At 45.8% G+C, this 26,973-nt stretch overlaps 1 protein-coding gene across 1 annotated transcript in view; it reads left to right on the top strand.

The window, feature by feature from the left end:
• The window catches only part of HIPK2 (homeodomain interacting protein kinase 2), a gene marked incomplete at its 3' end in the record, with an annotated part of 86,009 nt that extends 59,042 nt beyond the window's left edge, over positions 1-26,967 (top strand). Inside the window, 9 exon segments of the mRNA XM_010021721.1 lie at positions 1,583-1,792; positions 4,446-4,534; positions 6,112-6,233; positions 10,480-10,662; positions 10,944-11,107; positions 13,651-13,932; positions 23,754-24,001; positions 25,009-25,169; positions 26,893-26,967. Of these exon segments, the coding sequence (XP_010020023.1) occupies positions 1,583-1,792; positions 4,446-4,534; positions 6,112-6,233; positions 10,480-10,662; positions 10,944-11,107; positions 13,651-13,932; positions 23,754-24,001; positions 25,009-25,169; positions 26,893-26,967 (1,534 nt within the window).
• Positions 26,968-26,973: the final 6 nt, after the last annotated feature.

The following is a 26,973-nucleotide window of genomic DNA, read 5'->3' as shown; positions in this document are numbered from 1 at the left end:
CAGTGCTTTCTGTTTTATTGGAGAGAGAATTATAGTCTTAGTTGACTGGGAAAATGCAACCCTATAGTCTTCTATATTTATATAAGAAGTGTTTGATTTTTCTAAGTATTCTAGGACTTAGAGGTATTTCATAGTTTTTGAAATGAATGAGCAGCTATGCAGTGTCCTGAGCCTGTCTTGTCCACAGGTCTTTATGCCACAGATCCAGTTATCAAGCTGTTGCCTGTAGGAGAAGAAAGGTGACCACGTGAGTAAGATATAAGACAGGGATAAAAAGATCTAGGTCCCCTTCCTGACCAGTAGGGATCATATGAGCTTCTTCCTTTTGAAGGGTCATTTTATTTCCCAAAAATTATGCGAGGATGTGTTTACCTCCCCTACTTCTTAACAGATTGTTACAAAAAAAATTATGCATACAGCTGATTTTTTCCAGCTACAGCTGATTTTCACTGCTTCATTTTCTGTTTTTCTGGGTTGGGATAATGGAAATAAAATAAACGCCTTTCCACTTTTTTGGGTTGTGTTTCAGGCTTTGAGGTCACATTTGTAAGAACAATTATTATGGAGGAATTGTGGGAAACCTGTATTGGTTTTTACATCTTGGAAAAAATGAGATTTTATGAAAAGTACAGTTCTGCACAAGATTGCCATGTTGTTATCTCTTAAACCTCTGTATGCTTTGGATCCCAATTATAAAAATGGAATACCAGCAGTTCCATGTACCAGACACCTAGAGTGCTCTAGCAATGCAGAGAGTATTTCATCTCTTTTGCTAGGGATACAAAATACTACACTTCTCAAAATTTCCATTGCTATATCAATAACATTTAAAGGAAAGTCTGTATAGAGGAAGAAGCTGTAATCTTTCTCCCCAGAGATGCAATTCTTAGACTGAGATAACCTCAGAACCTGATTCCCTCAGGACATTGATGAATCTGATTTGGCATAACCTTTTGTGATATGAATCGTCCCATTGACTGCAGGAGGACAGCTCATGTGCTTTAAGATAAGCATCTACGGAAGTGTTTAGGCAGACAGGGGCAATGTTTTAACCACTTGGCAGGACTCAGCTTTCAGTGAACTTTTTAAAAGGAGCAAGTAAGATTTTTTCAGGGGTCTCAGTGACCAAAAGCAGGAAAATTCTTCCTTGCAAAAGACTTGTAAAATTACCCTTAGGCTTGCACTGAGGCAGAAAGCATGAGGCTCAATCATCAGAAAAAAACAGTATCTTCCTTGCTTTCAGTCTCTTTCAGTCTTTTAAAATAACTGCTTTGTATTTCTTGCCCTGCCACCTAAAAAGCAACCAATTTGCTTGCTTTCTCTGTCTTACATTGCAGTGCTCATACCTATGGGGGCACCCAGGAGTGCCAGAGCTGCCACTGTCGTCTGACACCTATTTAGCTCTCTTCAGTACAGGGTTAATCTGACTCTCACTGGTTAAGAGAGACCTGCATAAAATAGCAGAGGGCTTTAAGAACCTAGAAAATGCTGAGCCTGACGTGGAGACCTAATGCAGGGTGCTGTGAGAAACTGTTAACCTGTGTTGGTTGGTCGTTTGATTTTCTGTCTCTTCCTTACGCAGTGTTAAGTCCTGCTTCCAGAACATGGAGATTTGCAAGCGGCGGGTGAATATGTATGACACAGTGAACCAGAGCAAGACACCATTCATCACCCATGTAGCCCCAAGTACATCCACCAACCTGACCATGACTTTTAACAACCAGCTGAACACAGTCCACAACCAGGTAAGGGCATCAATCAGAAACGGCCACTGCTTGAAACATTTAGGTTAGTGAGGTCTAGAAGACAAAAAGCAAAGTAGCATCCCATTTAACATGCCAGCAAATTCTCTTTCTCAGTCTGGGGCTTACTTTTCTGCTCTTCCTCATTCTCTTTTCCTCAGGCAAGTCATAATCTTGTGACAGTTTGTGCAGTGGTGAAATGTTGCCCTCATTGTTTATGTTGTTGTTGAGGGTGATAAATCCTGCTTACTTGCGAAGTTGCTATGGGGAAAAGCTCCTTAGTCCCTTAATGCAGCAGGCAGGACTGCAGTCCCTGGGTCAGATTAGTGATCTTACAGCACTTCTTTAAATTGGCATTGAAGTAAAAAGAGTTTAAATCCTTCTGTAACACACACAGCACTGTAACCAATCAACAGGAAAGAACAGTTTAGTGGTAATGTATATTCTCATTGGTTTTACTCCACGTGCCGCAGTTGACATTGGAACCCTGTGCACGTACCCCCACTCCAAACACATTGCATTCTACATTGGTAGGCTCTGGTTTTGTGGTCATGCTTTGGACTTTTGTATTAGTTTTAGATGCCCCAGTGTTGGGGGGTGCTGGGTTGACAGATTTTATGTGACTAGCAGGCTAAGTTGTTTACTGCGGTACTGTATTACAACAATGAAAGAAACTCTGGGGACAGCACCATGGGAGACTGAGGCTCAAGAAATAGCTACTGTCTTTTAAGCCTTTTGGGAACAGGCTGCTCAAGATTCATTCCAGAGATTGCAGGTGGCATTGCGGAAATAGTGATGGAAAGCAAGAGAGCTAAAGGAATCTGTATAGATAGATATACAGGGTGTTCCTGTGTCACTCAGAAAACCAGACATCATGGCTCAGTTCTCAATGCATGTAATCACAGAAAGTCTTTTGGAGCAATTCATTAAGCAGATGCAGGTGGAGATAGATCATGGCTTGGTGTGATAGGGTATTAGTTACAAACACTGGTTCCCTTTCTTGGCTGTATCTGAGATGCTGACTAAAGAAATATATGCTACATGGTCCCCTAGGCCCCAGCTGCAGGCCAGAGACACCATTTGTACCACAACTGCTAGTAGGAAATGCAGACTTGCTTTCGTTTCCTCGCTGCTCACTCAATGTTGAGATCAGTTGTTGGCTGAGGAGGTCCATGGTAATCTGCATTCTCATAAGGGGCGTGTGTTTTGAGCAGAACTGGTATCTCCAGTGTTCCTAGAAGAAGTGGTAGAAACATTTCCAGGAAGGGTGTTGTAATTTGAACAAGCTCTAAACCTTTCACCATTCTGTTCAACATTCAACTCATTTTGGCTCTCTGGTGCTCCCTGTCTGCAAAATATCTGGGGATTGCCTCCTTCCAGTTAGGACTCCTGAGCTGAGGAGTCGGGGAGCTGTCGTGGTTGCTGCTCAGTGTGTTGCACAGGGGAACAGATTGCACTTCTCTGCCTCTGCAAAAAGAGGGAAGGAGGAAGAAGAAGGAATGTTTCACCGTCACATCCGTCATAGCTGTGGCTGTGGCAGTGCAGCATGAGTACCCTTCCCAGGCCCAGTGGCAAGCAGGTCAGCGTGAAATGCTTGGCCTACTGCCTCCTGCAGCAGTGATCAAAGCCTCATCCTGGGTTCATACATTCACCATGAGAAAGTGTTATCTGACCAATCTCCAGCAGTGATGCTGGTGCATTTGCATGGAGGGGAAAGGTGGGCTTTGGTCAGGTAATGCCTAGCTGCCTAGACATGAATGCTAAGAACATATGTTTTTATAGAGCAGTGGCAGAGCTGTCTAAAGGTTGTTTGTCTGCAACTGTTACAGACTTGGTCCTAATGAAAAATTAAGTCACCCTCAGATTTCTAGATGTTTTGTTGATATTTGTGGCTTTGCAACATCTCCTGCTGGAGTTTCTGCCCTGAAAAGTCATGGACTTTGAAAGTAGTATTGTTACCTCCTGTTGTGCCTTCTGATTCCTTCACATTGAAAACATAAGGGCATGTGCCATCGTAGATACAAGGTAGAGGAAAGGCTGGACTGAGCCTCCCCTCTCAGGACAAGTCTTAAAATAGCGTGGAGGTTCTGAGTTTCTCTTACCTAAGAAATGCGAGCTTCTTCTAGAGCTATGTGCGTGGTGAGTGAACAATGTGATTTGGGGACAGTAGCGTTTTCTGAGCCCATCTTCATCATGCTGGCAGTCAGAGCCAGTTGGGTGATAAATGGAGCTACAGTTGCGCTTTGGAGAATGTGCTGTCTTTGAGCAGTTAAGAGCAGCGCCATGCAGCTGGAGATCCTGTTGCATGGTACAGCTGCGGTTGTTCAGGCAGACTCTGTTCCTTTCCCTGTCACTACCCTTGCCTCTGCTCCTCAGTGTCCTCTTCTGCCCCTTCTTTGGTTCCCGTTTTCTGGTTTTTATTTTGGTCTGTTTTGTTTGTTGTTTTTGTTTTTCTTTTACTTTATCTTGCACTATTTTACTTTTTTATTTTATCTTTGGATTTTGCTTCTTCCAACGTACCCATCTCCCTCATTTTTTGTTTGTTTTTGTTTAATTCCCGTCATTCCTTTAGACCACCAACCTGGCTCCCACCTCCTCCAGTGCCACTATTTCCTTAGCCAACCCCGAGGTCTCCATACTAAATTACCAATCTGCACTCTACCAGCCCTCAGCGGCATCCATGGCTGCGGTGGCCCAGCGGAGCATGCCCCTGCAGACAGGAACAGCGCAGATCTGCGCCCGGCCCGACCCCTTACAGCAAGCTCTCATCGTCTGCCCACCAGGCTTCCAAGGTAGGTAACAGCCTCACCAGGTCTTGGCTAGTCACTGCTCCCTCCCCACTGCGGTGTTTCATCTACCTCTTGTTGGAAGCAAGCTTTCTTTGGTGCAGTAGAAAAAGTGCTGGCCTAGTAAATCAGAGCAACGAGGTTATTGCAGATGGAAATGTTTGCAACAGTGGAGGATCTTGCAGGCATCTCCATCATGAGTTGGAGTTCTGAAGGAAGTCTCAGCATCAGGAGGGTGGTCTAAAACAATAGGACAGATTCAGAAGGGGCTGGGGAAGAACATGTGATATTTGTCATCCTTTACCCTGAACAGAGTTTGAGGCTGTTCTGCCTCACTTTGGCAAACTTGAAAACTTTCCCCTACAACAGTGATAAATCAGTACGTAAATAATGGGTTCATCACTTCTCAGTGATGTAGTTGTTAAAAGGGGAACTCAGGAGATTAATTCAGCAGGGACGGTGGTGCTGGTGGAGTTGAGGGTTTGACCTCATAGCAGATGTTCATGACTGTTTATCAGTACAATTCCTTCAGCTCCAACCCTGCTTCAAATAGCTCTGCCTGTGTATACTGGTAGCAGGCACCACATTGTCAGGCAGCTTGGGTGAAGATGAGATGTAGCCACTTGTCTTTCTTTTGACTGTACATGCTGTAGCAATTTGGAAAAACTAGCTAGGTATCTGTAGGAAGTGGTCTAAATAGACCTTGGTTCAGCTGGTGCAACTTCTGCTCTTCATTTCTACAAGCCTGCCTTTGGAGCAGTCTCTAGGCACTTGTTAAATGTTCTGCAGGATTATCAAAGCTCTTTTGAACTAGTGGAGTTCAGCTAGACCTCTTCTACGTAGTTAAAATGCATCTCAAGGGTTTGACTTCAGAAATGCGTTGCTAGAATATGTAAGCTAACATCTTCCACTTGCTGTCTTGAGAAAGTTCTAAAGTAGAGGAGATAGCACAGGCCCTGCCACGTGCTAACGTGGTGGAGAGAGAAGCTTCCTCCAGCTCAGTTAGGCTGAGTCAGCAGTGATTGGGGTTTGGGCTGTGCTAGATAACATGGTCAAATCACAGCCTTTTAAATACAAGTCCTGAGAAGCTGTGCAAGAGAAAATCACCTACCCCATCGAGGCTGAGTGATTATGTAGTTCTGGATTCCCATCCCACTTTGTTCTAAAGAAAACATTCTTGCAAGGCAGTGGGTTTTGGCTGGCAAGAACCGTTTTCTATTGTCAAGCCAGAGAATGTGTGGACAGATAAGCCATTCCCTCCCCTCTCTTATTTTTCTCCCTACAGACATTGTATTGAAATGTCTCCCACTTATTTGAGATACCCTAAAAATGTGAACTCAGTTAATCCCTTAACATCTTTGCAAATGTCTTTTCCTTCCTCTTATATATGTATCACATTTAATGGACATCTTTGGGCTGGGGTAAAATATGTGAGACTCCAAGAGCCCAATTTTTCAGAGGGACTGAATGCTGCAATTTAAGTGGGCATCAGCGAATGCTTTTAGGCACCTCTGAAAAGCAGACCCATGTTCCGAATAATTTTGTCGATGGCTAATGCTGTACCTTCTGTGCTGGTGGAACAGGGTTACAAGCCTCCCCTTCGAAGCATGCTGGGTATTCAGTTCGGATGGAGAACGCCGTTCCCATTGTCACTCAGGCGCCTGGGGCCCAGCCTCTTCAGATCCAGCCAGGACTCCTCGCACAGGTAAGGAGTTCTGAAGCACCAAGCTTGGCAGATATTATTTGTGGTGTTCAGCTCTTGGGGGCTGAGGAGGGTAGTTTTATCTGAGGGCGTTCTGTGGTGCAGTTCGGAGACTTGGGCAGCCATAGAACGGTCTCCAGCTATCTCCAAAATGTCCAAACCTCAAGTTCATTGTTCAGCTGAAAGGCTGTGTCAGAGTTGCAAAAGTCTCCGGAAAGACGTTCTTTCCTTCTGGTTGTCCAGTGGAATCAGTGGGAAGCCTTACGGGAAGCTGTGTCAGGCCCCTGCTAAGGAGGAACAGGTAGTAACTTTCCTGCATCCCCTTGAACTCATGGTCTGAGTGGTAGTTTGTGTCCAGGAGCTGTGCTGGTGAATTGCATGCTGCCAAGAAATATCTTTAATGCTTTAAGTTTGCACCCTTCTGCTTTATGAGGTGCCCCTCTGCTCTTTAAGTTATGAGAGACATGTAGGGGGCAGAGGCAAGGGCCCCACGGACAAGGAGCTATCTTCGTCAGCAGCACTTGTTGGCACAATTGTCCAAAACGCACTTGCATATAAAGCATGGTTCCTCCTAGGATAAAAAAATACAAATGAGAATGGGTAGCATGAATCACATGCGCATCCTAAAGGGGAACCCCAGATCCTCAAAAAAGAGGAGCAGCTCATTCCCATTACTCCTTGTGCTGGCTTCAGTGAATTGCCCCTACTTAGTAATAAGTTGTGCAGCCCGGAAAAAATGACCTACAGGTCAAAACTCATGCCTCTGACTCCGGATTGGTTATCTGCCATGCCTGCATTAATGCCAGTGTGTCCATGGGCAGTCAGCTACCAGCAGACTTCCAGGTTTATGCCAGTGTGTGGCATTGCTGGGGTGAGACTGTCAGTGCAATGATCTTTCTTTGGCAGCTGCCTGTTGCGCTTATCTGGTGAAGATGGATCGAAACACAACTTGCAGTCTGAATGATTTCCATTAGCTAATGTGCCCTACCCCTTCCCAGTAGCAGTCTTTGTTAAAGGGCTGTCTGAAACATCAAACCTATCTCTCTTGCAGCCTGTTGTTACAACCTGCGTGGGCTCTCTTGCTTGGTAGGAAAGGAGAGTCGTAGGGACAGGCGCAACAAAAGAAGCCATCTATGCAGGCACAGTTGTAAGCACCTATTGCTTGTGCAAGAAGTCAGTGGGTGAAGGAGGTGACAGGGCTTTGCATGCCCTGCCATTCTGCCAGATCTCCTCAGGTGTGCTGTTACATGGGGCTAGAAGGGGTGAAAGTCAGGTCTGAAACATCTCAAAGGCAGCAGGATCCTGAAAGATCTCAGGGCCTCTGGCTACCTCTTTTTTCTTGAGGTGTTCTTGGGGTCACCACACAATCCATGGGAGGGATTGTTCAGGAGGAGCTTTGCTACCAGATTCTGTGCTGCCCCTGCTCCGTGAATTCCCATTTCATGGGCTGCCCCTCTTGTAATTTCTGCTGATGTTTTATTCACTGTCACTTCCACAAGGGAATTGAAGCTGTTTCTGAGAAACACTCCTCACTTGCATAGATTTTTATTTATTTAATAGAAGAGAAGCAGTCTGCCTGTTGATATATCTGCCTGTCTCATGCAGTGAGAAATGCTAGCTGCTGCTCTGATGGCAAGGCACTCTGATTGATGCCGGTGGCATCTGGTGTCCGTGGGCCTTGCTCAGTACAGGCTGAGCAGCTGGTCTGATAAACAAATCTGTACCCAATTCCAGTTTCCTGAATGGAAAAACACAGCTTCTTTGTAATGCATTGTAGTCACATCTGATCTCTGACCGGCTGTGTGTCTCTCTCCCAGCAGAGAGCTATTCCTCTCATGCACAGCTGCTTATCTAATGCTCTTCAGATTGGACTGTGTGACTGCTCCAGCTACTAGAGGGACTGTCCCCAGCAGAGAGCGTAGTGCCTCCAGAGCCCACTTCTGTTTTTCCACCCAACTTATTTATCCCCCTGATCAGGCATGATGCTGCTTGTTGTGCTCCCAGCACTGTTTTAGTGCCATCAGGCTTTTTCCCCTGCCCAGCGCGCAGCAAAGTTGGCTGCGCTTGCCCGCATGAGGATGTCTGTGGCTGGTAAAGCCTTAATGCATCCCAGCACAGCCAGCATCCAGCTCTCCCTGTGCATTTTGTGCAAGACTAGCAGTCCTAGAGGAGGGACAGGGGAAGGAGCTCCAGAAGCTGGAGAGACCCCAGGCAGAAGCAGGGATGGATTTTGAGCATCATGTCTGGCAGCTGTGTGTCTGCAGCCTATAGCATGGAGCTTGACAGAACCTTCAAGATACAGAGCCAGTGGCTAAAGTAGCTTTCTGTAAAAAAAGGTAATTTGTTGCTTTTCTGGGTCTGTTTTCACACTCTCAAGCAAGTGTGGTCCACATCCCATGTGCAGAGACCAGTGAAAGGATCCTGTCTTTACTAATAGCTCTCTGCAGCTTCAGATCTCAAAAGAGACAAAGCTGTACAGTTTTCTGTCAGGCTTCCATGACGTGACCCAGAACTGTCCCCTGTCCTTGAATAATGCCCCGAATTCTTGATTTTCTCTTCTTTTAACTCCTTCTCAACAACACTTCTTCTCATGGACGTCCTGCCACCAGCTTTCAGAACAAACACGCTTACTCCATTAGTTGTTCTGGCTCTACATAGAAAGCACAAGCTCCATCACACTGGGGGACCTGCCACCTCTAAAGTGCAGGGCCCAGTGCAGCAGCAGCATGATTTCACAGTAATGCAATAACTGAGAACAGGCTGCGGCTGCTGGCACAAGCCCCCCGTGTGTAAGCACAGCATACTGTGCTAGTGGATCAGCCTAGACAAGTCTTATCTGCAGATTAAATGATTCAGTGGTCCTTATGTAATAAGTGAGGAATTTGTGCCTGGACCCTGACACTGCATCTGAATTCATGCACTGCAGTTCTGAAGGGAGCTTAGATTTGTTCAGTTCTCTTTCCTGAAAAGGGAGGAAGCAGTTTTCTCTGCAAGTAAATCCAGGTAGTCCCCTGGGACTGACTGCAACAGTAGTTCAGTCTCCTCTTTTAAATCAAAGCTGGGGAAAAAAGAAAAGGGAGAAAAAAGCTTTTTTGCTCCCTGATCTTTCTGTGTCTTTGCTTCCTCTTCGTATCTGCTCCAAGCAGCACCAGTCCGTGGTTGTGGGTCCTTAGATGAACAGCTCTCAGGAGCCCTGTGCCAGTCCATCCTTTGCAGATTGCAGATGTTGTTGGGAGGTCTCACTGAGCAGTCTTTTCATCTACCTTAGCAACATAGAAAATTAGAAGACAGTCAAACTTTGGAGCTAAACTGGGAAAAGCTGGAGTTTTTTGAAGGGGGGTGGTGCTTTTGTTGTTTGTTCTTTTTTTTTGCTGGGGAATAGGGAGGGAGTCATGGGGATAGGTAACAGGATTCTTGTGAGGACAGAGATGGGGACAAATGCATGCCTGGAAGAAGCCTCCCCTCTAAAATTTAGCCTCCTTAGAGCTGTGAGATAACACAATAGGAGTCCAATATAGTAGTGCTGGCTGGGACTAAGGAAGGCCCTGCATTCCCCAGCCCTGTCAGTTGGAAGCTGTTGCAGCCGCCTTCAGGCAGCACATAGGAAAGAAAGTTTCCTAAGTCAAAACCCAACCATCTGACTCGTGTGTGGAGTCACCAGAGCAGGACAACCTGAGTCATGCCTGCGGCAGCACAGCTGGAGGGATGGTTGCATAGCAGAGTGATGGCTCAACTCACAGCGCAGAGATTTCCATCCCTATAAGGGGGCCACCAGACCCCTGTTGTCTTTTCTGATCCTTGAAAAGTTAATTCTCATTTTTAGATCCTTTATGTTCCTTAAGGTCTTGTTGGGGTGGGAAGGGAAATTGGCTGTAGGAGGGGGGGAAATAACAGTGAGACTATAGTGCCCAGCTGATCTGGAGAGTCAAAATTAAAAGGTGTTAAAGAGTTTGATGCTTGGGTTGAAATGCCAACCAGGTTTGATCCCTCCCATTGCTAGTTTAAAACACAGCTGGTGCTTTGGGTGGCAGGGATATTTTTTCCCTCTCCTTTGAGCTGTCTGTATTGGTAGATTTTACTGCTTTTACAGTGGCTTCCTAGTAGTATTTGTCATCTACGACTGAAAAGTGGCAAGAGCTAGGTAGTATGACCATGACTGTTAGTAGGAGCCCCCGCTGAGTATGAACCACCACTCACACTTGGTGTATGATGCCTCTTGTTAAGAAATTGTTTTCCCTCTGTCCGACAGCAAGCGTGGCCCAGTGGCACTCAGCAGATCCTGCTCCCTCCGGCCTGGCAGCAGCTGACTGGGGTGGCCACCCACACTTCTGTCCAGCACGCCACAGTCATCCCAGAGTCCATGGCGGGCACGCAACCACTGGCAGACTGGAGGTAAACTGGAGGCACATGGAGCCTCCCAGGAGTACCACTGGTGCTGGAGGAGGCGGGAGGGATGGGGTCTTGTGAGGCTGCAGAGCCAGTAGGGAGAAGGGCAACCCACCCATCTAAGAGCTATGAGCAGCTTCTCTATTCCCCATTCTTGGAGTGCTGTGCCCATGCTGCTCCATTCAGTCACTTCCCGGGGGGAAACGCTCCATCTGGGGGGGACTGGAAGCCCAGCAGGCCCGTGGAGGCGGGAGCCTCAGTGAAGGCGGTGGGAGCCTGTGGAAGGCATGTCAAACGTGTGCACGTGTCCCCACCTTGCAGGAACAGCCTAGCCACTACAACCCCATCATGCAGCAGCCCGCGCTGTTGGCCAGCCACGTCACTCTCCCCGCGGCACAGCCCGTCAACGTGGGTGTCGCGCACGTCATGCGCCAGCCACCCGCTGCCGCCACCTCCGCCAGGAAGAGCAAGCAGCACCAGTCGGCACCCCGGTGAGTGCCGCGGCTCCCAGACACCGTCCCAGAACCTGGGTGGTTCTGAATGCAGCCCTGCAGTGCAGGAGCGCTGATGAGGGGGATGTTCGCTGACACCTGTGGGGCAGAATAGTTTGTTTTGTGGCCCACAAGTGGTTAGACAGCACTTGTTGTGACTTCGGGCTCTTTGCTGCTTCACTTCTTCCATATACAGGTCAGGAGAGAGGAAGGGCTAAGAGGCAGTCACGCACATTTTATACCCAGTGAGCATCATTTCGTGCAGGAGTTAGTGGCTGGAGGGGATGCAGGATGGGATACTCAGGACCTGTTCATATGTCTTGTTATGCAGCTGTGATTTCCTGAAGCCTTGCAGTCACCATAGTTAAAACAGTAGTTATATTCTCAGGTCAGCGTGGAGCAGTGCCCAGTTGCCACATGTATTCTTCCCACATCATCTCAAAGAAGCACTTCTGAGGTTCAGTGTCTGCATTTCCACAGAGTGGTGCACCTCTGGGTGTATCTTCAGGAACATGTGCCCGTGTGTGCACGTGAGATCTGCCCTTTCAAAAGCAATGGGATGATGACCTATCTTCTGAGCTTTAATGCCATGCAGAGTGGAGGACTGGGGTGGCTTTAAGCCACCTTCCAGCTCTCTAGCTCCCTGTGTTCAGCAGTACGCTTCAGCAACAGATAACCATCGCTGGCCTTTTTAGAACCATGGCAGCATAAATCAGGGACCATTTTATAAGGAGGCAGTCCTTAGACACCTGAATCTACCAACTCTCCATAGAAGACTGAGGTTGGGTTCATGCTATGTTATGTGGCACAACTCACAAATGGTAGGATGATCGCAGTGCCTGCCACAGCACTGAATCTTGGCCAGAGGACAAGGCTGTTTAAGATGTATGTGCAGTTGTTCTGGGGAAAATCCTCTGGGCTCTGAAATTGTCACATTTCTTTGAAAAACTCAGAACAGTGCAGAGGAAGAACCGAAATGGGTCACCCCTTGTGCACTGGCAGAATAAGAGGAGCTTGTGGTTTTACTGGGTGACTGGACTGGAGCCAGAGGAGGACTGAGTTCACAACCAGTTTGACTCTAGTTAACAGGCCACTATTTAAATCCTTCCTTTTTTCTGCTCCCAAATGTTGCATTTACTTTGGGTGGGCTCCAGCTGTCTTAGTTCATTCCCAATGTAGAAAGGCAGCTACATCCTCAGCAAGCCAGCAAAAGAGAGCGCCTGTTGCAATCGGTGTGCCTGTTCAGGGCTTCCCCTTTCCCTTCCTTCTCCTGGGGCAGGGTGGCAGCATCCAGGAGGAACTGGACACTTTCAGAGCAAAGGGTTTCTACAGCTTCATTAATAGTGACGCTTTTATAGCCAAATGAGGAGCATCCTCCTTTGGAGAGGAGGGTACTCCACGCTGCTCATTGGTATTCAAAAAGCACTGCAAATGCTACTGTGCAGCCATTTGTTATGCAAAAGACCCTGTGTAAGTTGGTATAGTGCGATAGGTCCAGCGTGACTTCCTTGTGATGGATGTCACCTTTTCCTTTTGTTAGCTTTCAGGCCAAGCTGAACATGCAGCCCAGGCCTCAGCCCCCCTGTAGAACAAAACCAGAACTTTGGGGCTTTTTCATTTCTGAGTCTGCGAATGTTCTGCAATAAGCAGAAGAAGGAAATACAAGAAAGAAATAAAATGTGGGAAATGAGTGAAATGGGCTTTAGTCAGTGTGCTTTGGTAAATATCCCGTCTGCAGACCTGTGCTGCACGGTTTGGTGGACAGGTTCTGTGTTCAGATCCCTGATCCAATGGGCCCTTTCCAACTATCAGGCAGGGAAGCAGAAGTAGGAAGGCTGGGAAAAATCCTAGGACTTGAGAATGTTTTTCTCTTGCATAATAAAAAGATTGTTCTTTTCTTTCTGATTTATATATGCTGTATCTGCCTCATATAGGAGTGAAATGAAACTTGAGTATGTATCCTCTCATCTACGTGCACCCATCCATGGGACTCCACTACCCTAGAGGATGAAGCATTGGGCAGGAAATCTTTATTGAAAAGATGCTTAAACAGAAAATTAAGTTTTCAACTGAGAAAGGCAATTTTCCTGATAAATGGCTGGTGTTTTCCACAAAAAATTCTAATTTTACCATTAGTTTTTTTCTGGCCAAAAGATATCTGATCATGATGCATCCATGCAGGATACAGGAGAAGGGGGTTATTAGAAAGGGAAAGCATACTGAGCCTGCCCGTGTTTTGTATGTCTGTGCTGTGTGACTGACCTCTACCTCCAGTGCAGACTCCTGGGAGGCAGCATTTCTCATTTGGAGATTTCTAGGGAAAACAAAATGGAATTTTTTACTACAAGGAACTACTTTTCAGCCAATTATATGAATAAAAGTCACGTGAGGCAGTCTGTCCTTTCAAGAGGACTATGACAAGTTTGAAGTTTTCCTAGATTCCATACATTGGTGCCATTGAATCAGACACCAGGAATCGAAAGCCATGGTGATGGGCAACTTCGGGAAACCGAGTTTTGACTACCTACCTTTCCCATTTCCAGAAATGCATCCACCTATGAAGTTTCATCCTCTCAGTCCATCAGCTCACCTCAGCGTTCGAAACGAGTGAAGGAGAACACGCCTCCCCGCTGTGCCATGGTGCACAACAGCCCTGCCTGCAGCACCTCCGTCACGTGCGGCTGGAGCGATGTGGCCACCAGCACCACGCGGGAGCGGCAGCGGCAGACGATAATCATTCCCGACACCCCTAGCCCCGCTGTGAGTGTCATCACTATCAGCAGCGACACAGATGAAGAGGAGGAGCAGAAGCACGCACCCACCAGGTGAGCAGTGGCTCTCTGCTCTTTTCTGTGTGCCAGAGAGAGAGTCAGAGGCAAAGAAGTGCTGGAGCATCCCAGGAGAGTGTCCCTGGACCTACAGTAGGGTCTCAGCACCCAGGTCATCTTTCATTTAAGAGGAGGTGTGTTGGAGGGCCTAAAATACTAGCTGAGGACTCTGCAGACTTAGGTGATGTTTCTTACCATGCTGTACATTTGCTGTGTGAGCTTGGGAAGTGTAGTAGTCTCTCTGTGCCATAGTCTCTCTAAGAGGAAATAATAGTTCTCTTTATCTCACAGGACTGTTGAAAGGAGACTTTAAAGATCCTGTGGTGATCAGCATCTTTAAGTCAGAAAGCTGTTTAAAATGAAGGCAAAAAGAAGGGCTTGGAAGGAAGGTAGCTTAAAATTGCCTTTTCTCTTTCTGAGTGATCCAGGCATCTATAAATACCATTAAATGATACCTTCCATGTGTGCTCTTTACCCTAAAAAGGTCCTGAAAAACAATTAGTGGCTGTGTCAGAGGGTTGCTCAGTTACAATTGTGTTGCCAAAACATCCTTCAGGTGTTGTAAAAAGTGCAGAAACTGGTTGTGTTTTGACTGACTCTGCAGAGAGGTGTAGATGAGGCTATAAAGACTATGGTTGCTGAGTTTTCTACGCAGAGAATTAACTCACCCGAGTGAACAGTGCAGCCCAGAACCGCTGCCACTGCTGATCATCTGCTGTGGATGAGAGAGGACTTAATTTTCCAGGACTGTTTTTTCAGCACCTTTCATCCCATGCAAGCATTCTAGGTTACCCATCTGATGCCAGTCACAAGATATCACTCTGCTTCACAAGTTGTGGAGAAGTAGCCTTGCAAGCAGCTGAATAATTACTCTATGTTGGTAACTGAGCTAGGAATTTTTTTAACCTCATCCCTCCAGTATTGTTGAGAGAGAATTGTTTTTATTTATTTAGGATGTGCTCAATGGCAGATTTTCCTTTAATCACTGCAAATATCCATCTGTATCTCTGCACTGAAGTGATAGATGGAGCACTGCAAATGTGCACAGAACAAATGAGATTCATTTGGCCTCAAGGAGCTAAAAATGTGTAAAGAGAAGACATGATTCAGGCACTCAGGGCTGCAATTTTGACCTGCCTCCTTACAGCCACCACTGGTTCCCATTCCCCTTCTCCCTGCCAGTGGACTCCACTGGGCAGCAAGAGCTTAGTGCCTCTCAAATTCAGGCTTGCCATGAAGCCAATGTTTATTGTGGAGAATTGATCACAGGATAGCATAACATATTTCACTTAAAAAAAAAACACAAACCATACCATAGTCCTTAGTTTGGTAGTGAGAAGAAAGTGTGTTTCCAGAAAGAGTTGAATGAAGGTCAGAATGGAAGTCAGGTGGACTATAAATAAGGAGTCTCTTCCAGGGCTCTTAGAGAAAAGGAAGGGCAAGATGAAAGAGATGCTGAGAACTAAGGTGAGGTGGGGCAGCATGAAGAGGGCAGGTGTCTCAAGGGTTATGGTTGCTATTTGCAAGCACGTTTACCTATGGTGCTGATCCCAGGCTTTGGGAAATTATGTGCAAATACTTAAGCTTACTGTCTGGATACCGTCTTGGGTTCAGGGCGGGGTGGAGGGAAGAGCTCGGATCCCGCAGTCACTTCAGCTAATGTTTGTCTCCTCTGCTTTGCTACCATTTGACCAGTTTCTTCACTCGGCACCTCTCCAAGGAGCCAGACAGAACAAAGTTCTGGAAAGTGTCTGGAAATCAAGTTGGGAGTTTGGGATATTTAAATACTCAGGCAAGGTCTGCCAAGGGGTTAGGAAAGTAATCCCAGGAGCTAGACTTACATAAACGAACTGGCTTTGATATGACTAAAGCATATTCAGGACATGTTCCTGCCTGGGATCAGATCGCTGGCTACTTTTTGTATCCATATGGCATATCTATACAGAGTGCCATGGTGCCAGCATTCCTTGAAGGCCAAAGCTTAAGAGCTAGATTTAATTTCTGAGCCATGTAGAGGCATTTTGCATAGACACAGGCTGTTGTCAGGCACCTTTTGGAATTCCAGAGTGAGTTAAATTGCCTGTGCAGATGTAACCAGAACGAGTGGAGAATTAAGAGGCAGAGATACAGATGGAAAACGGCATGTCCAGAATGAGAATTTTTGGTTAAAGTCTCTGGAAGAATGAAATCAACTTGCCTTTTGACCTGGGCAGATCTAAGACCAGATTCTCAGTTGGACTAAGAGTGTAGCTTCCAGTCAAGGAAGCTGTATCAGCATTTAATGCCAATGAACTTTGCATTGTCGAGGCCAAAGTCGAGGTCTTTCTCACTGAAAGCATGTCATATTTAGGAAAATACCTCCAAGTTTTCTCACTCACCTATTTTTTTTTGCTCCAAGAAAAATGTGAGTGACAGTGAAGTATGTGCTTTAACGTATTCAGGATCTGAGTCGAAAACAAAACTGTGTGAAGAATGCATTGTCTCACCCATGTTTATGCAAATATTACCCTATTGGGCAATAGCTGTGGTGTGGGGTGAAAAATAAGGAATGACTTGGAATGTGCTATTAGTCACATCCTAACAATATTAGCTTTTTCTAGATTAGACTACAAAATCATATGGCACTTGACAGATCAAAGTTAATTGCCTGGTCCCATCTTATTGATAGCAGTGATATCTCTTCACTGACATTCGATCAGCTCCTGAATTTGCTACAGCATTTCCTTCTTTTATTTCCTGTGGGGTTAGAAATTTCTCTTTGACCCGTGAGACTAAAAATGTTTATTTTATTGATTGCTCAGCACAGAGAGATTAGAGCTGCCTGTGGTTGTGAGAAGTAGTAAATCCTTCGATGATGTAAGAGTTCGTAAGTCTCAGTTTAAGAAGGACTGGTAATGCTGATAAAATATGATACTGCTGATGCAGTGAAGGAGCCCTACAGCTTGGATTTACTCCAGCAGAAAAGCATCTCTGTAATACCAGAGCAGTAGAGAGAGCCTTTGTTGTACAGGGGATGCAGATTTTTTATTGGCAAAAGAAAAATCTGAAGAATTTGATGTGATACAGGCAGAATTTTCCTCTTCCTAATGAAGAGCTCAGTTCTTCAAGTGGGATGCTTAATAAAATACCAGCCAACCAAGCAGGCAGGCCAGCACATTGCTCATTCATTCTTCTTAAAACCAGTAGTCGTCTGAAAATGTTAGGTTCCTGTTGGTAAAGGTGCTGGGGAGGTGCTGGATGACCTGCTTGATGGAGCCTTGTCAAAGGGGGCCATCTGCTGGGCCCCAGCTCCAGCCTGGGGCAAAATCACCAAGGAGGGACTCAGGTACAGCTCAGCAGGGACTGTCCTCAGAGAAATGGTCAGAGATTTTCAGGGGCAAATTCCTGATTGAAAAAGTCAGTTTGTCAAAACCCAGGGGTACATTTTGTAGGCTATGTTGAGATTTTTCTGGCAGTATCCCAAACACACTGAAATCTGGGGAAACTGCAAAATGTTTTGACTTCCACAAAAGAGAGAGAAAGTGTTAGGAGATTAAATAATTAAGGGGAAGATGCTCTTTTCTCATTTAATGGAGAGGGTTGGGTTTTTTCCTTTGAAAATGTAAGCAAATAATATGAAAAAACCCGAAATGCCCAAAATAAAAAGGGAACATTTTTACTGAATGAAATTGGTTTTGCCTGGGTTTTGATGCCTTAAACTTTTGCATGAGATACTTTGTCCTGTAGAACAGTAGGGAAAAAAAAAAGACATATAAAAAGCATTATAGGAACAGGAGTGAATTTTTTTTCACCCTGTTTATTTATCACCAGTGAATTTTTAGACTTTCAATTCAGCATCCTTTACAAAGAGACTTTATAGGCCAAAGAGACATTTACTGCAGTGCTGTAAGATAATACCCTGATTGTTATTTATTCTGAAAAGGAGAATTTAGGTCTAACCATTACCAGTAAAAGACTGAAGAGAGTAACGAGAGAGTAGACTTGATGTTTTTCATATGAATTTATTCCTTTTAAGTTTCTTTACTTGCTCTTGCAAGAAAGTCAAGCAGACAGACAGACCGACAGTGCAACTGCAGCTGCAGTAATCGGAGCACATATTCAGCAATTAGTAGGGTTAAGTACTCCCCAGTAGCTTCACATGGTGCAGTGGTTTAAATGTAAATCCTCCCTTAATTAAATATTTCTGAAACTCAAAAGTGGAGAAAAATAAAGCAGCAACTTAAACACAGAGCAGAGAGGCACAAGTGCACCCTGGAATTGTGGCTAGGAGCTAGGGAGAGCACACATGGTCCTGCAGCAGGGATGCACCAGTGGTGCAGTGAGGGGTATTTCCACATCCTGCCAAGGGACACATCACACGTGGTGGCAGGAGGAAGGAGTGGAAGGAAAGGCAGTGGAGGTGGCTGTTGTAACATCCCTAGATGACTTCCCATCCAAGCAATGAGTGCAGCAGCCGAGGAAAATACGACTTTCATTCTTGAAGCAGTACAGTGATAGCCTTGAGGTGGGTGGTTTTGTGGATGCTTCCACTCCAAAGAGCAGGAAAGCTCTTCACTTCCTCACTGCCTGCTCTGGTATCTTAAATAACACCTCTCCAGCTTGATTTTCTATGGGATCCTTACAGTAATCAGTGTCTTCCTGGGCAAGAAAGACTGACCGCAGCTCTTGTGTCCGCATACTGAGTAACTATCCCACTGCCCGTCTTCACGGGCACAAAATTCTTGCAGGGTTTGGGTTCTTTTCCCTTTCTCTTAAGATTAAACTATACAGTGTATATTGTATGTTAAACTATACAGTATATGAGTCTCTGTGTGAGTCTCACCTTTATAACGGAGTTTAAGCTGGTGCAAGTTGTTACCTTACTCACGTCATAGTGCAATGGTGGTGGAGCCTACTTCAGAGGACTTTAATTCCCCTTATGCACAGGAATTGCTGACAAGCACAAACCAGGTGTTTTTGCCAAGTTGCTGGTGTGCAAGTGTAAGGGTCAAAATGCCATTCGTAATTCTCTTTTGACATTTAGCCTATTGTGGCTATGTTATGCTGTGCATAGTAATGCACTGACTCTGCATAGCAGTATGTTGACTAACCACAGTCATTTGGTGAAAAGATTGCTGCCTTCCATCTCCAGAAGGCACACCGACATGCAGCTAATACTTAAAATAACAGAGATAGGCAGTAGCCCTCTCAGCAAACCTTCAGCAGCAGGACCTTTACAACCTGCTAAGCAATTCAGTATATATGACTTAAATAGCTACAGCGTGTGCTGTATGGCCTAATAAAGTGGCCTCAGTGTAGTACTTGGTAATTATTTCTTGCCATCACAAATTCACAAAGAAGGTGAGAGCAGATTAACAGGTCAGGATGGAGGCTGAGCTGAAGAGAGGGGGCATGTTCTCAACACTGAGCTATGCATGGCATAAGATTTCAAAATGAAGAGAGCGATTGCAGTTGTAGTATGAGTTTTTGTTGGCTGACGCTACACTTTCCTAGAATAGGTGGATTATTCTGAAGCAGCAAATGAAAAGGTTGCATGTTCTTAAGTTTTCAGATGCCTGGAACAGAATTTTTGTGATGTGATGTAAAGCTGACATGACATGGTGTATATGTGCACCAGTTCAGAGGCACAGTTGTGCGATGGCTGCTTTCTTCCCCTAGACTAGAAGGCCCAGACTTTGAGAGCTGAAAGCCTCTGTTGCTGTAGCGTCAGACACACTGAAAGGTTTATATTACTTTGGGTGAACCACGTGCTGAAGAATTGCCCCACTAGACACCATTTGATTTTTCTGTGATTCTGAGTGTAACTTGGGATACTCGGGGAAAAAGGATTCTCTTCATGCAGTGCTGTCACATATCAAGCTTTTTGGGCTGGGCCTTTAGCAAGTAGAAATCATCCCAGGTTGCATTGTTACAACAGCTGCGGTTCCTGCCCTTGTCCCTGACAATTCAGATGGTTTCAACATTGTTTTAACACCTACTTGAGCATCTTCTTTTCCTTAATTTCCTCTCAATTTTCATTCTCAGTATTCCATTAACACTCTCTCAGGTGCCCACCTTAGCTTCTTGCCCATTGCCTGTGAACAAACAACTTCTCTTTACTCTGTCAGACTTTTTCTTGAGGTCTTTCCTTGCTGTGGGGAATAGGGACCCCCGTCCACCTCTGCTGTGCCCTCACGAGGGTGGCATACGTTAAAGAGCTGTCTCCAAGTCCTGCTTCTGCATGTTCAAAGGCACGGTCATGCTTTGTGTGTGCATGATGAACAGACATGAATTGTTTTGTGTCCAAGTTTGAGAACAAGCTCTTCAGGACCAGGTGGGAATGGGCTACCACTCATAAACTAATAACACACTTACAAAGCAATGCATGTTTTTCCAGCTGCTGCTCTGAGAAGGAGGATGCAGGTCCAGTCAGTAAGAGTTTAAAAGCCTTCCTGGCTTTTCAGGAAGGCTTTTACTGCTTTTCAGTCTGTGTACATGGATTTGATGCCACTTCAGTAGTCTGCCCCCCTCCCTCCTCTAGAGAATTAAAATACACCTACCCATATAATGCAGGCAGGGCACACAAGCTGACCAGGATCACATGGCGACTCTCAACACTACTAAATCATGTATGCTGCTGCTTCTGTACTTGCAGGAGGGAAAGCAATTGTCAGGCTTGGAGTGAGCTTAATAGGAAGGGAGCAAGACTTTAATAGTATTTTTCCGTGTAAGCACAAACAACCCCAAAAGCTGCAGCTGAGTTACAGGAATTCAGTAAGCTTGCTGAGTAGGCAAGTGCTGCGTCAACAGGTAAAAGCTCTCAGACCTGATAGTTTGTGAGCAGGGAAGGTGATATATCAGCCTGGACCTCACGCAGGTAACTCCTGCATTAGTGCAAGGTGGGGAGAGCAGCTGAGTCCTCAGGGCGAGCTGGAAGGAGGACATTTGCTGGCTAGCAAGAAGGCTTTGAGAAAGGGGAGTGCTGGCTTTTCTAGGTTGCATTTTCAGAAGTCCCCTTTTCAGCTTCATGTGTATCTTCAAGCCAGTGAACCAACTGATTTTCAGTATGACTTGGACCTTTGATGCTTTTGCAGTTCCCACCCTTAATCTCCAGGGCAGGCTATAGTACCGCAGGTGCCAAGCTCTGGGGGTGTGTGACCAGTCCCAACTGATTCCTCTGCCTGCTCTAACATCAGCCGCAGTTGTTACCTTTCCTAAAGACAAAAATCCAGCTGCTTTCAACGGGGCTCCTCATGCGCTTGAAATGAGGCAGCATGCTGAATCGAGAGGCTAATCACTTGGTCCCTAATCCTGCAAATATTTAACCATGTGCTTTAGCTCTGTTACTGGAATAGTCCAGCTGACTTTGGTGGATGACATAAAGCAGTAGTGCTGAGCACTTGCATAAGGCCTGGCGGGACCACAGCTCTGGTCCTGTTTGGTTTCCCATCCATGGAATGAGTTCACTATCCTGCTACAGTCTCTTTCTCTAGAAAGGTTTGGGTTTGGGATCACTTTTGGTTGTTTACCCAAACAGATCTACTTGATTTTCTTGTTGTAACCAGCTATAACACTTTGAAAGAGAAGGCTCCTGATGGCCCCTGCTTTGACAAGCCCTCAGTCAAATTGGTGAAAAATATGCCTATTCTAGAACAACAGAAAGCACAGAAAAATACCCTTCCAGTTCTACAGCTCAGCCTTCCCATGTCAAGTGTCAGCCAAGAAGAAATGTTTCCAGTTCAGCAGCTCAGCCACTTATGTAAGGAAGGCACTGTAAAAGAATAGCTAGACCTTATCAGTTGTCAGAAAACTCTTTAGTGACTTGATTTTTCTTTATAAAGTGTAATAACTGTCAGAGGTAGAGAATATATCTCTCTTCCCAACTGGCAGCCAAGGGTAGCTGCAAAGGGCAAGCAGAGTGGATACTCATAAATGTGTGATTACAGGCATTTCTGCTGAAGGAGAGAGGAATATTGATGCAATATTTGTCATTTTTATTGGCTTAATATTCTTCTTTTGTAGCACCATATCCAAACTGCTGTATCTTTCTTCACATACAGTAGTTGTCCATCTTTCCATTTCTAATCCAGTGCTCTCCAGCTCCTTGTGGAAAGCCAGAATATGAGGGTTTGCTGTTGTACATCTTCTCCCTAGAAAAGATCCCTACCCTGGCAAGGGTTGCTTTGACATTCCAGACTGCTGTGGAATAACTTCCCCTTCTTGTCTAACATATGCCCTTTTTCAAGTGTCAGTGCTTTAGGATAGCAGGGGCCTCTCGAGACGTATTTTTCACTGTGCATAGAACAGCATGTTCTTGTGTCCTCTTCAGGGCACACCAGGATCCTGTGATGATAGCCCAGGGAAAGTCTGTGTGATGGTAACTTGTTTGTGAATGCAGCACCCAAGGTGTTCTTTAATGGAGGAGATGATAGCTTTTCAATTACAAGTCTTGGGAGCGAGGTGGTGAGTTGCAGTTTGTGAATGTTGATGGAGAGACTTTGGGATGGACAAATTGAAGGGACCCACCAGTGCTGCTCCAGCACTGGGAGAGATAAGGCAAACAATGTCCTTGGAAGGAAAAGCATTCTCAATACCTGCTCTGCCTTTCCCTGGATAAGAAGCAATGCTGAGATGAGGGAACAAATGGCTCCATCACAGAGTAAGATGGGATTAATCAGCCATTCCCATGACTGGACCAGCCAGAGTGAGCGAATGGAGAGGACCTTCCACGGGAAAAGGATCTCTCTTTTTAAGGTGCAGACTCAAGAAGTTAGGAGATGGATTCCTTTTTCTTCATAACATTCCTGTTCCTGTTGGGGCTGTTTCCACCATTAAGCCTAATTACTTAGCTTTTTATGTGCTATCCATTTCTTTTCATCATTTTAAAAACTTCAGTTGCCATAACAACATAATGCAATCAGTGAAACATAGCAGCTATTTTCTGTAGTCAAGGTCTGTGCACTGTCAAGGATGTGAGCCATTTAAGCAAATCTTCACCATCCCCCTTCCTCCTTCCTTTTTCTCAGTCTCTCTTTTTCTCCCTAAACAAGCTCATAACAGGAAGGAGAAACCATCAGGAATAATTAGACACAATAGCAGAGCAAATCCCAATCGTACTGATGCAGTCTAGTCTAATGAACTTCTAGTGCTAATCTTAGAAGTGTTGATGTTCCTTTTTAATCACTTTTTTGATGTCATAGATAGATTAGCTGCAGCAGGACCTTGATAATCCACACGAGAGTCAGGAGACCCAGTGCCTGTTCAGAGAAAGAAAAGAAAGCCAAAAGCATTACATACTTTGCTCATTTTTCATCATTTGTTCCTCAGCTTCACACGCTCATTGCGAACGTGTGCCCATTGTACCATATTGGTAAATAGAATGGAGTGCATTTTGTAGATTCATGGGATTTAAGCATGCGAAGTCGTAGCATCTGTTATTAAATCATTGCTGGAACGCTGGGAGAAACCACCACGTTTTTGTGTGGGTGGCGAGACTTGCAACAAAGCATAGTATAACTGCTGGGCTTCTACTGCACACGTATATAAAAAGCAGACTGAAAATATATCTGGCAGTCTGGTTCAGTGCTATTCTAAGCAGGCTGAATGTAAGATCTATGCACAACGTCTTGCTCACTCCTTGACCTCCACAAAGGCTTTCCTGGAATAGCAACGAGTGAGTTTTGAAGCCTGGGATTTGGCTTAAGCAACCTGTCTCTGGCAGAGGACAGAAGAGTGTACCATGCCTTTATGGAACTAGTCCACCACAGGCAGAGTCTTCTGGTGGCTTCTGAGTCCGTGGTTGCCCATTCAGTCTTCCCACTTTTGTGCTTGTGTTCCAGCACCTTGTCCAAGCAAAGGAAGAATGTCATCAGCTGTGTCACCGTGCATGACTCCCCCTACTCCGATTCCTCCAGCAACAACAGCCCTTACGCCGTGCAGCATCGCGCAGGGCAGAATAACGGGAACGCCTACGACACCAAAGGGGTTCCAGAGACTCACTGCAGTGGGAACCCCCGAACGATCATCGTGCCACCACTGAAAACCCAGGCCAGTGAGGTGTTGGTAGAGTGCGATAGCCTGGCACCAGGTAAATTGCACCTCTTCCGTCAAGACAATTAGTAAGAAATAAATGATTTATCTTGGAAGAATCTCATTGTTCGGTTTCATTTTGTTTGTTTGTTTGTTTTGTTTTGTTTTCCAAAGAAACCGTGCTCCTGCCCTTCTCTCAAGTGACACATCTGTTCTTGGGAGCCATATAGCATTATTTATATGCCCTGGTACACTCAGGAGTCACGGGGGCAAGTGTCAGTCCCAGTTACTTCTGTACAAACCCAAGAACAGAACGCAGCCTTTAGATCAACATTTGACATGAAAGGCTCCCAAATGCAAGTGTGAACCTTTGCTGCCTGGCCTTTACTTTAAAACGGGTGAGAGATTGAAAGCACGTGTTCATTTTCATCCAAACTTGTTGACGTTTCTGGGAAGAACATTTCTTAGGATCTTCATTATGGACCAATGAGGTTTGCTCCTCCTGAGCCTCTGCAATGCTAGATAGTACAAAGTGTTGAAAAGGGGCTTATGGTGGAAGTCTGGCCTGAAGCAATTGGCTTTGAGCTACTTGGCAGTCCTTTCTTTTGACGCACTGCTTGTGAACACAAAGGCTCAGAGGGTGAGCTCCCCACTAGCTCCTTCTCCCTCCCTTCCTACTCACCATGAGGTCAGCCAAGCCAGGGCTTTTTTGTGCTGTGCACACTATACTTTCCTTCCTCTCCTTGGGATTTGTACCTGCATTGTACAGTTCTGCTGGCAGAAAAGTTTCTCGCACTTCTGAAAGATCTGTAAAGCCTTCTCCAGGCCCGGTTTGGGTACAGGTATCGGGTCTGCTTGTCTGCCTCTAGGATAACAGTCTGGCCATGTATATGAACCACTGCAGAGGTATTCTGTTAATTAAGAGAAACAGTTTTCTTATCCTGCTTCTGTTGTATGTCTCCTCCCAAAAGCCACTCTGGAGGAGAGATTCAGTGAGGAAAAAGGTAGGGTGAGCAATTAAAGAATGTGATGTAAGCTACAAATGTGTTTCCTTTCCTGGCACAGTCACCACCAGTCACCACTCATCCTCCTACAAGTCCAAGTCCTCCAGCACCGTGACCTCCACCAGCGGTCACTCTTCAGGGAGCTCGTCTGGAGCCGTTGCCTATAGGCAGCAGCGACCAGGAGCACATTTCCAGCAGCAGCAGCCTCTTAATCTAAGTCAGGTAAGTCAACCGAGACCGATTTTGGTGGTGCGTCATCCAGCTGTTACCTACTGCTCCTCCAGTGTGGGCAGGCCCATTCCAGTCTAATGATAGTTGGACCCCATCTTGACTTTTACTTGTTTCACCTTCACTGCAGGCCTTGACCTTCCAGCTCGGGCAGCAGAGGTAGTGCAGATCCACCACTGAGTGGGCTGGTGGTACTCTTACTGCGTGTTTTGAAGTCAGATGATCTAATAGAGTGAGTTGTAATACTCTTAAGAGAGAAGGTGCAGTAGCTGAGAAACAAAGGAGCGAAGCAGGACTGTGTAGGAAGGACTGAATTCTCCTTAGCTATGGGTAACTGTGGGAACAATATCTTCCAAGTGAAAGGAGTACATGAGCCCAGCTGCAGGGTTGGGAGGGGAAGTCCTCATAAGGTATGAAAAGGCAGAGCAGAGCCCCTATGCATATACATGACCTCATGTATTGAGTTTCACCCATCCCGTGGTAAATCAGGGCTGAACGCTGGGCAAGTCCCGTTAGTTGGCAGCACGCAGTTCTAAAGATGTTTCATAATCTGTGGTCAAAACACCCAGGGAGCTCCCCAGGAGCTAGTAAATAATGCCCTTCTCATGTACTGCACCTGGGGCCTTTCTCTTCCCTGACGCAAGGCAATGGGAGTTGGGAAGTTTCAGCACAGTTACCAGTGTCTGAAGAGGAGAAAGTCTGGAGAGCACAGGGGACAGTGCTGGCTTGCATCCAGAGCTGGATATAAGCAGAACTGGGGTTCTTTTAAAACAATGATAATTTGGGGGAGAAGAATGGTCCCCCCCCCAAATGCAGTTGAAATGTTAAAATTTAAACAAACTTGAAATAAAAGTGAGTGAAAATGGAGGAAGTGGGTGAGATGCAGTTTCCAAGGGTAGAGGAGGAGCGTGGCTGCTGCATTTCAGACCACAATGACAGTGCAGGGATTGCTTACAAAGAGGATGAGAGGGCTTGGAAGAATAGAATTAAGTAACAGAGAGCATTGCCCTTCTTGCCTTCTAATTCCTACTTTGTTGGTTACTTAATACTCTGACTACAAATGACTGAGAAAACTCCTTGACATTATTGTGCAGTGCAATAAGAAACCCCAACATAGAAAATCCCTGAAGAAGTACATTGCTGCTGTCCCACTGCAAGAAGTTGCCTGTGCTCAAGTAATTATGGCTGATGACATGAAGGCTGCAGGATCTTCTGAGGGTTTTGTCTTTAAAGTAGTTATTTTTACTAACTGAGGAAATGATAACTGCAGAGGCCTAAACTGAGCAGAAATAAATTACCTCTTCCAGGCATAGCTAGGCAACTTCATTCCCCTGAGCTATCGGTGCGCCATGTTTCTGCAGCAGAGAGTTCACTAGCAAAACCCGTGTGTGTGTGTCACTGGACTTGTGGAAGATGTTCTTAGGAGCTGGGCGTCCAAGGCTGGGTCTTTGTGGTAGCTGCGGCTCAAACTGAGGGACTCTGTTGTCCTTTTGGGGGCCATTTATGTGAATGTATGAAACCACAGAGTCTTCCTAGGCTTGGGAGGGACTCTTTGTTGTCACCCGTTTCCAGAGCAGACTGTGGTGATGCTGCGGGTGTCAGGAGGAGCACAGGGGGACTTCCCTGGTGCCGTAGGGAGGCTCCCAGGCACCACCGAGGTGGTAAAAAGCCGTCTCCTGTGTTGTAACCACTTATCACTGTTGCTGTCTTTATCCAGGCCCAGCAGCACATCACGACCGATCGCACAGGGAGTCACCGGAGACAGCAAGCCTACATCACTCCAACAATAGCTCAGGCC

The sequence above is a fragment of the Nestor notabilis genome, unplaced genomic scaffold (assembly GCF_000696875.1).
Source record: "Nestor notabilis isolate BGI_N333 unplaced genomic scaffold, ASM69687v1 scaffold3609, whole genome shotgun sequence".
Lineage (NCBI taxonomy): Eukaryota > Metazoa > Chordata > Aves > Psittaciformes > Psittacidae > Nestor > Nestor notabilis.
Note: the sequence above shows the minus strand (reverse complement) of the source record. Positions and strands in the feature narration are given on the sequence as shown.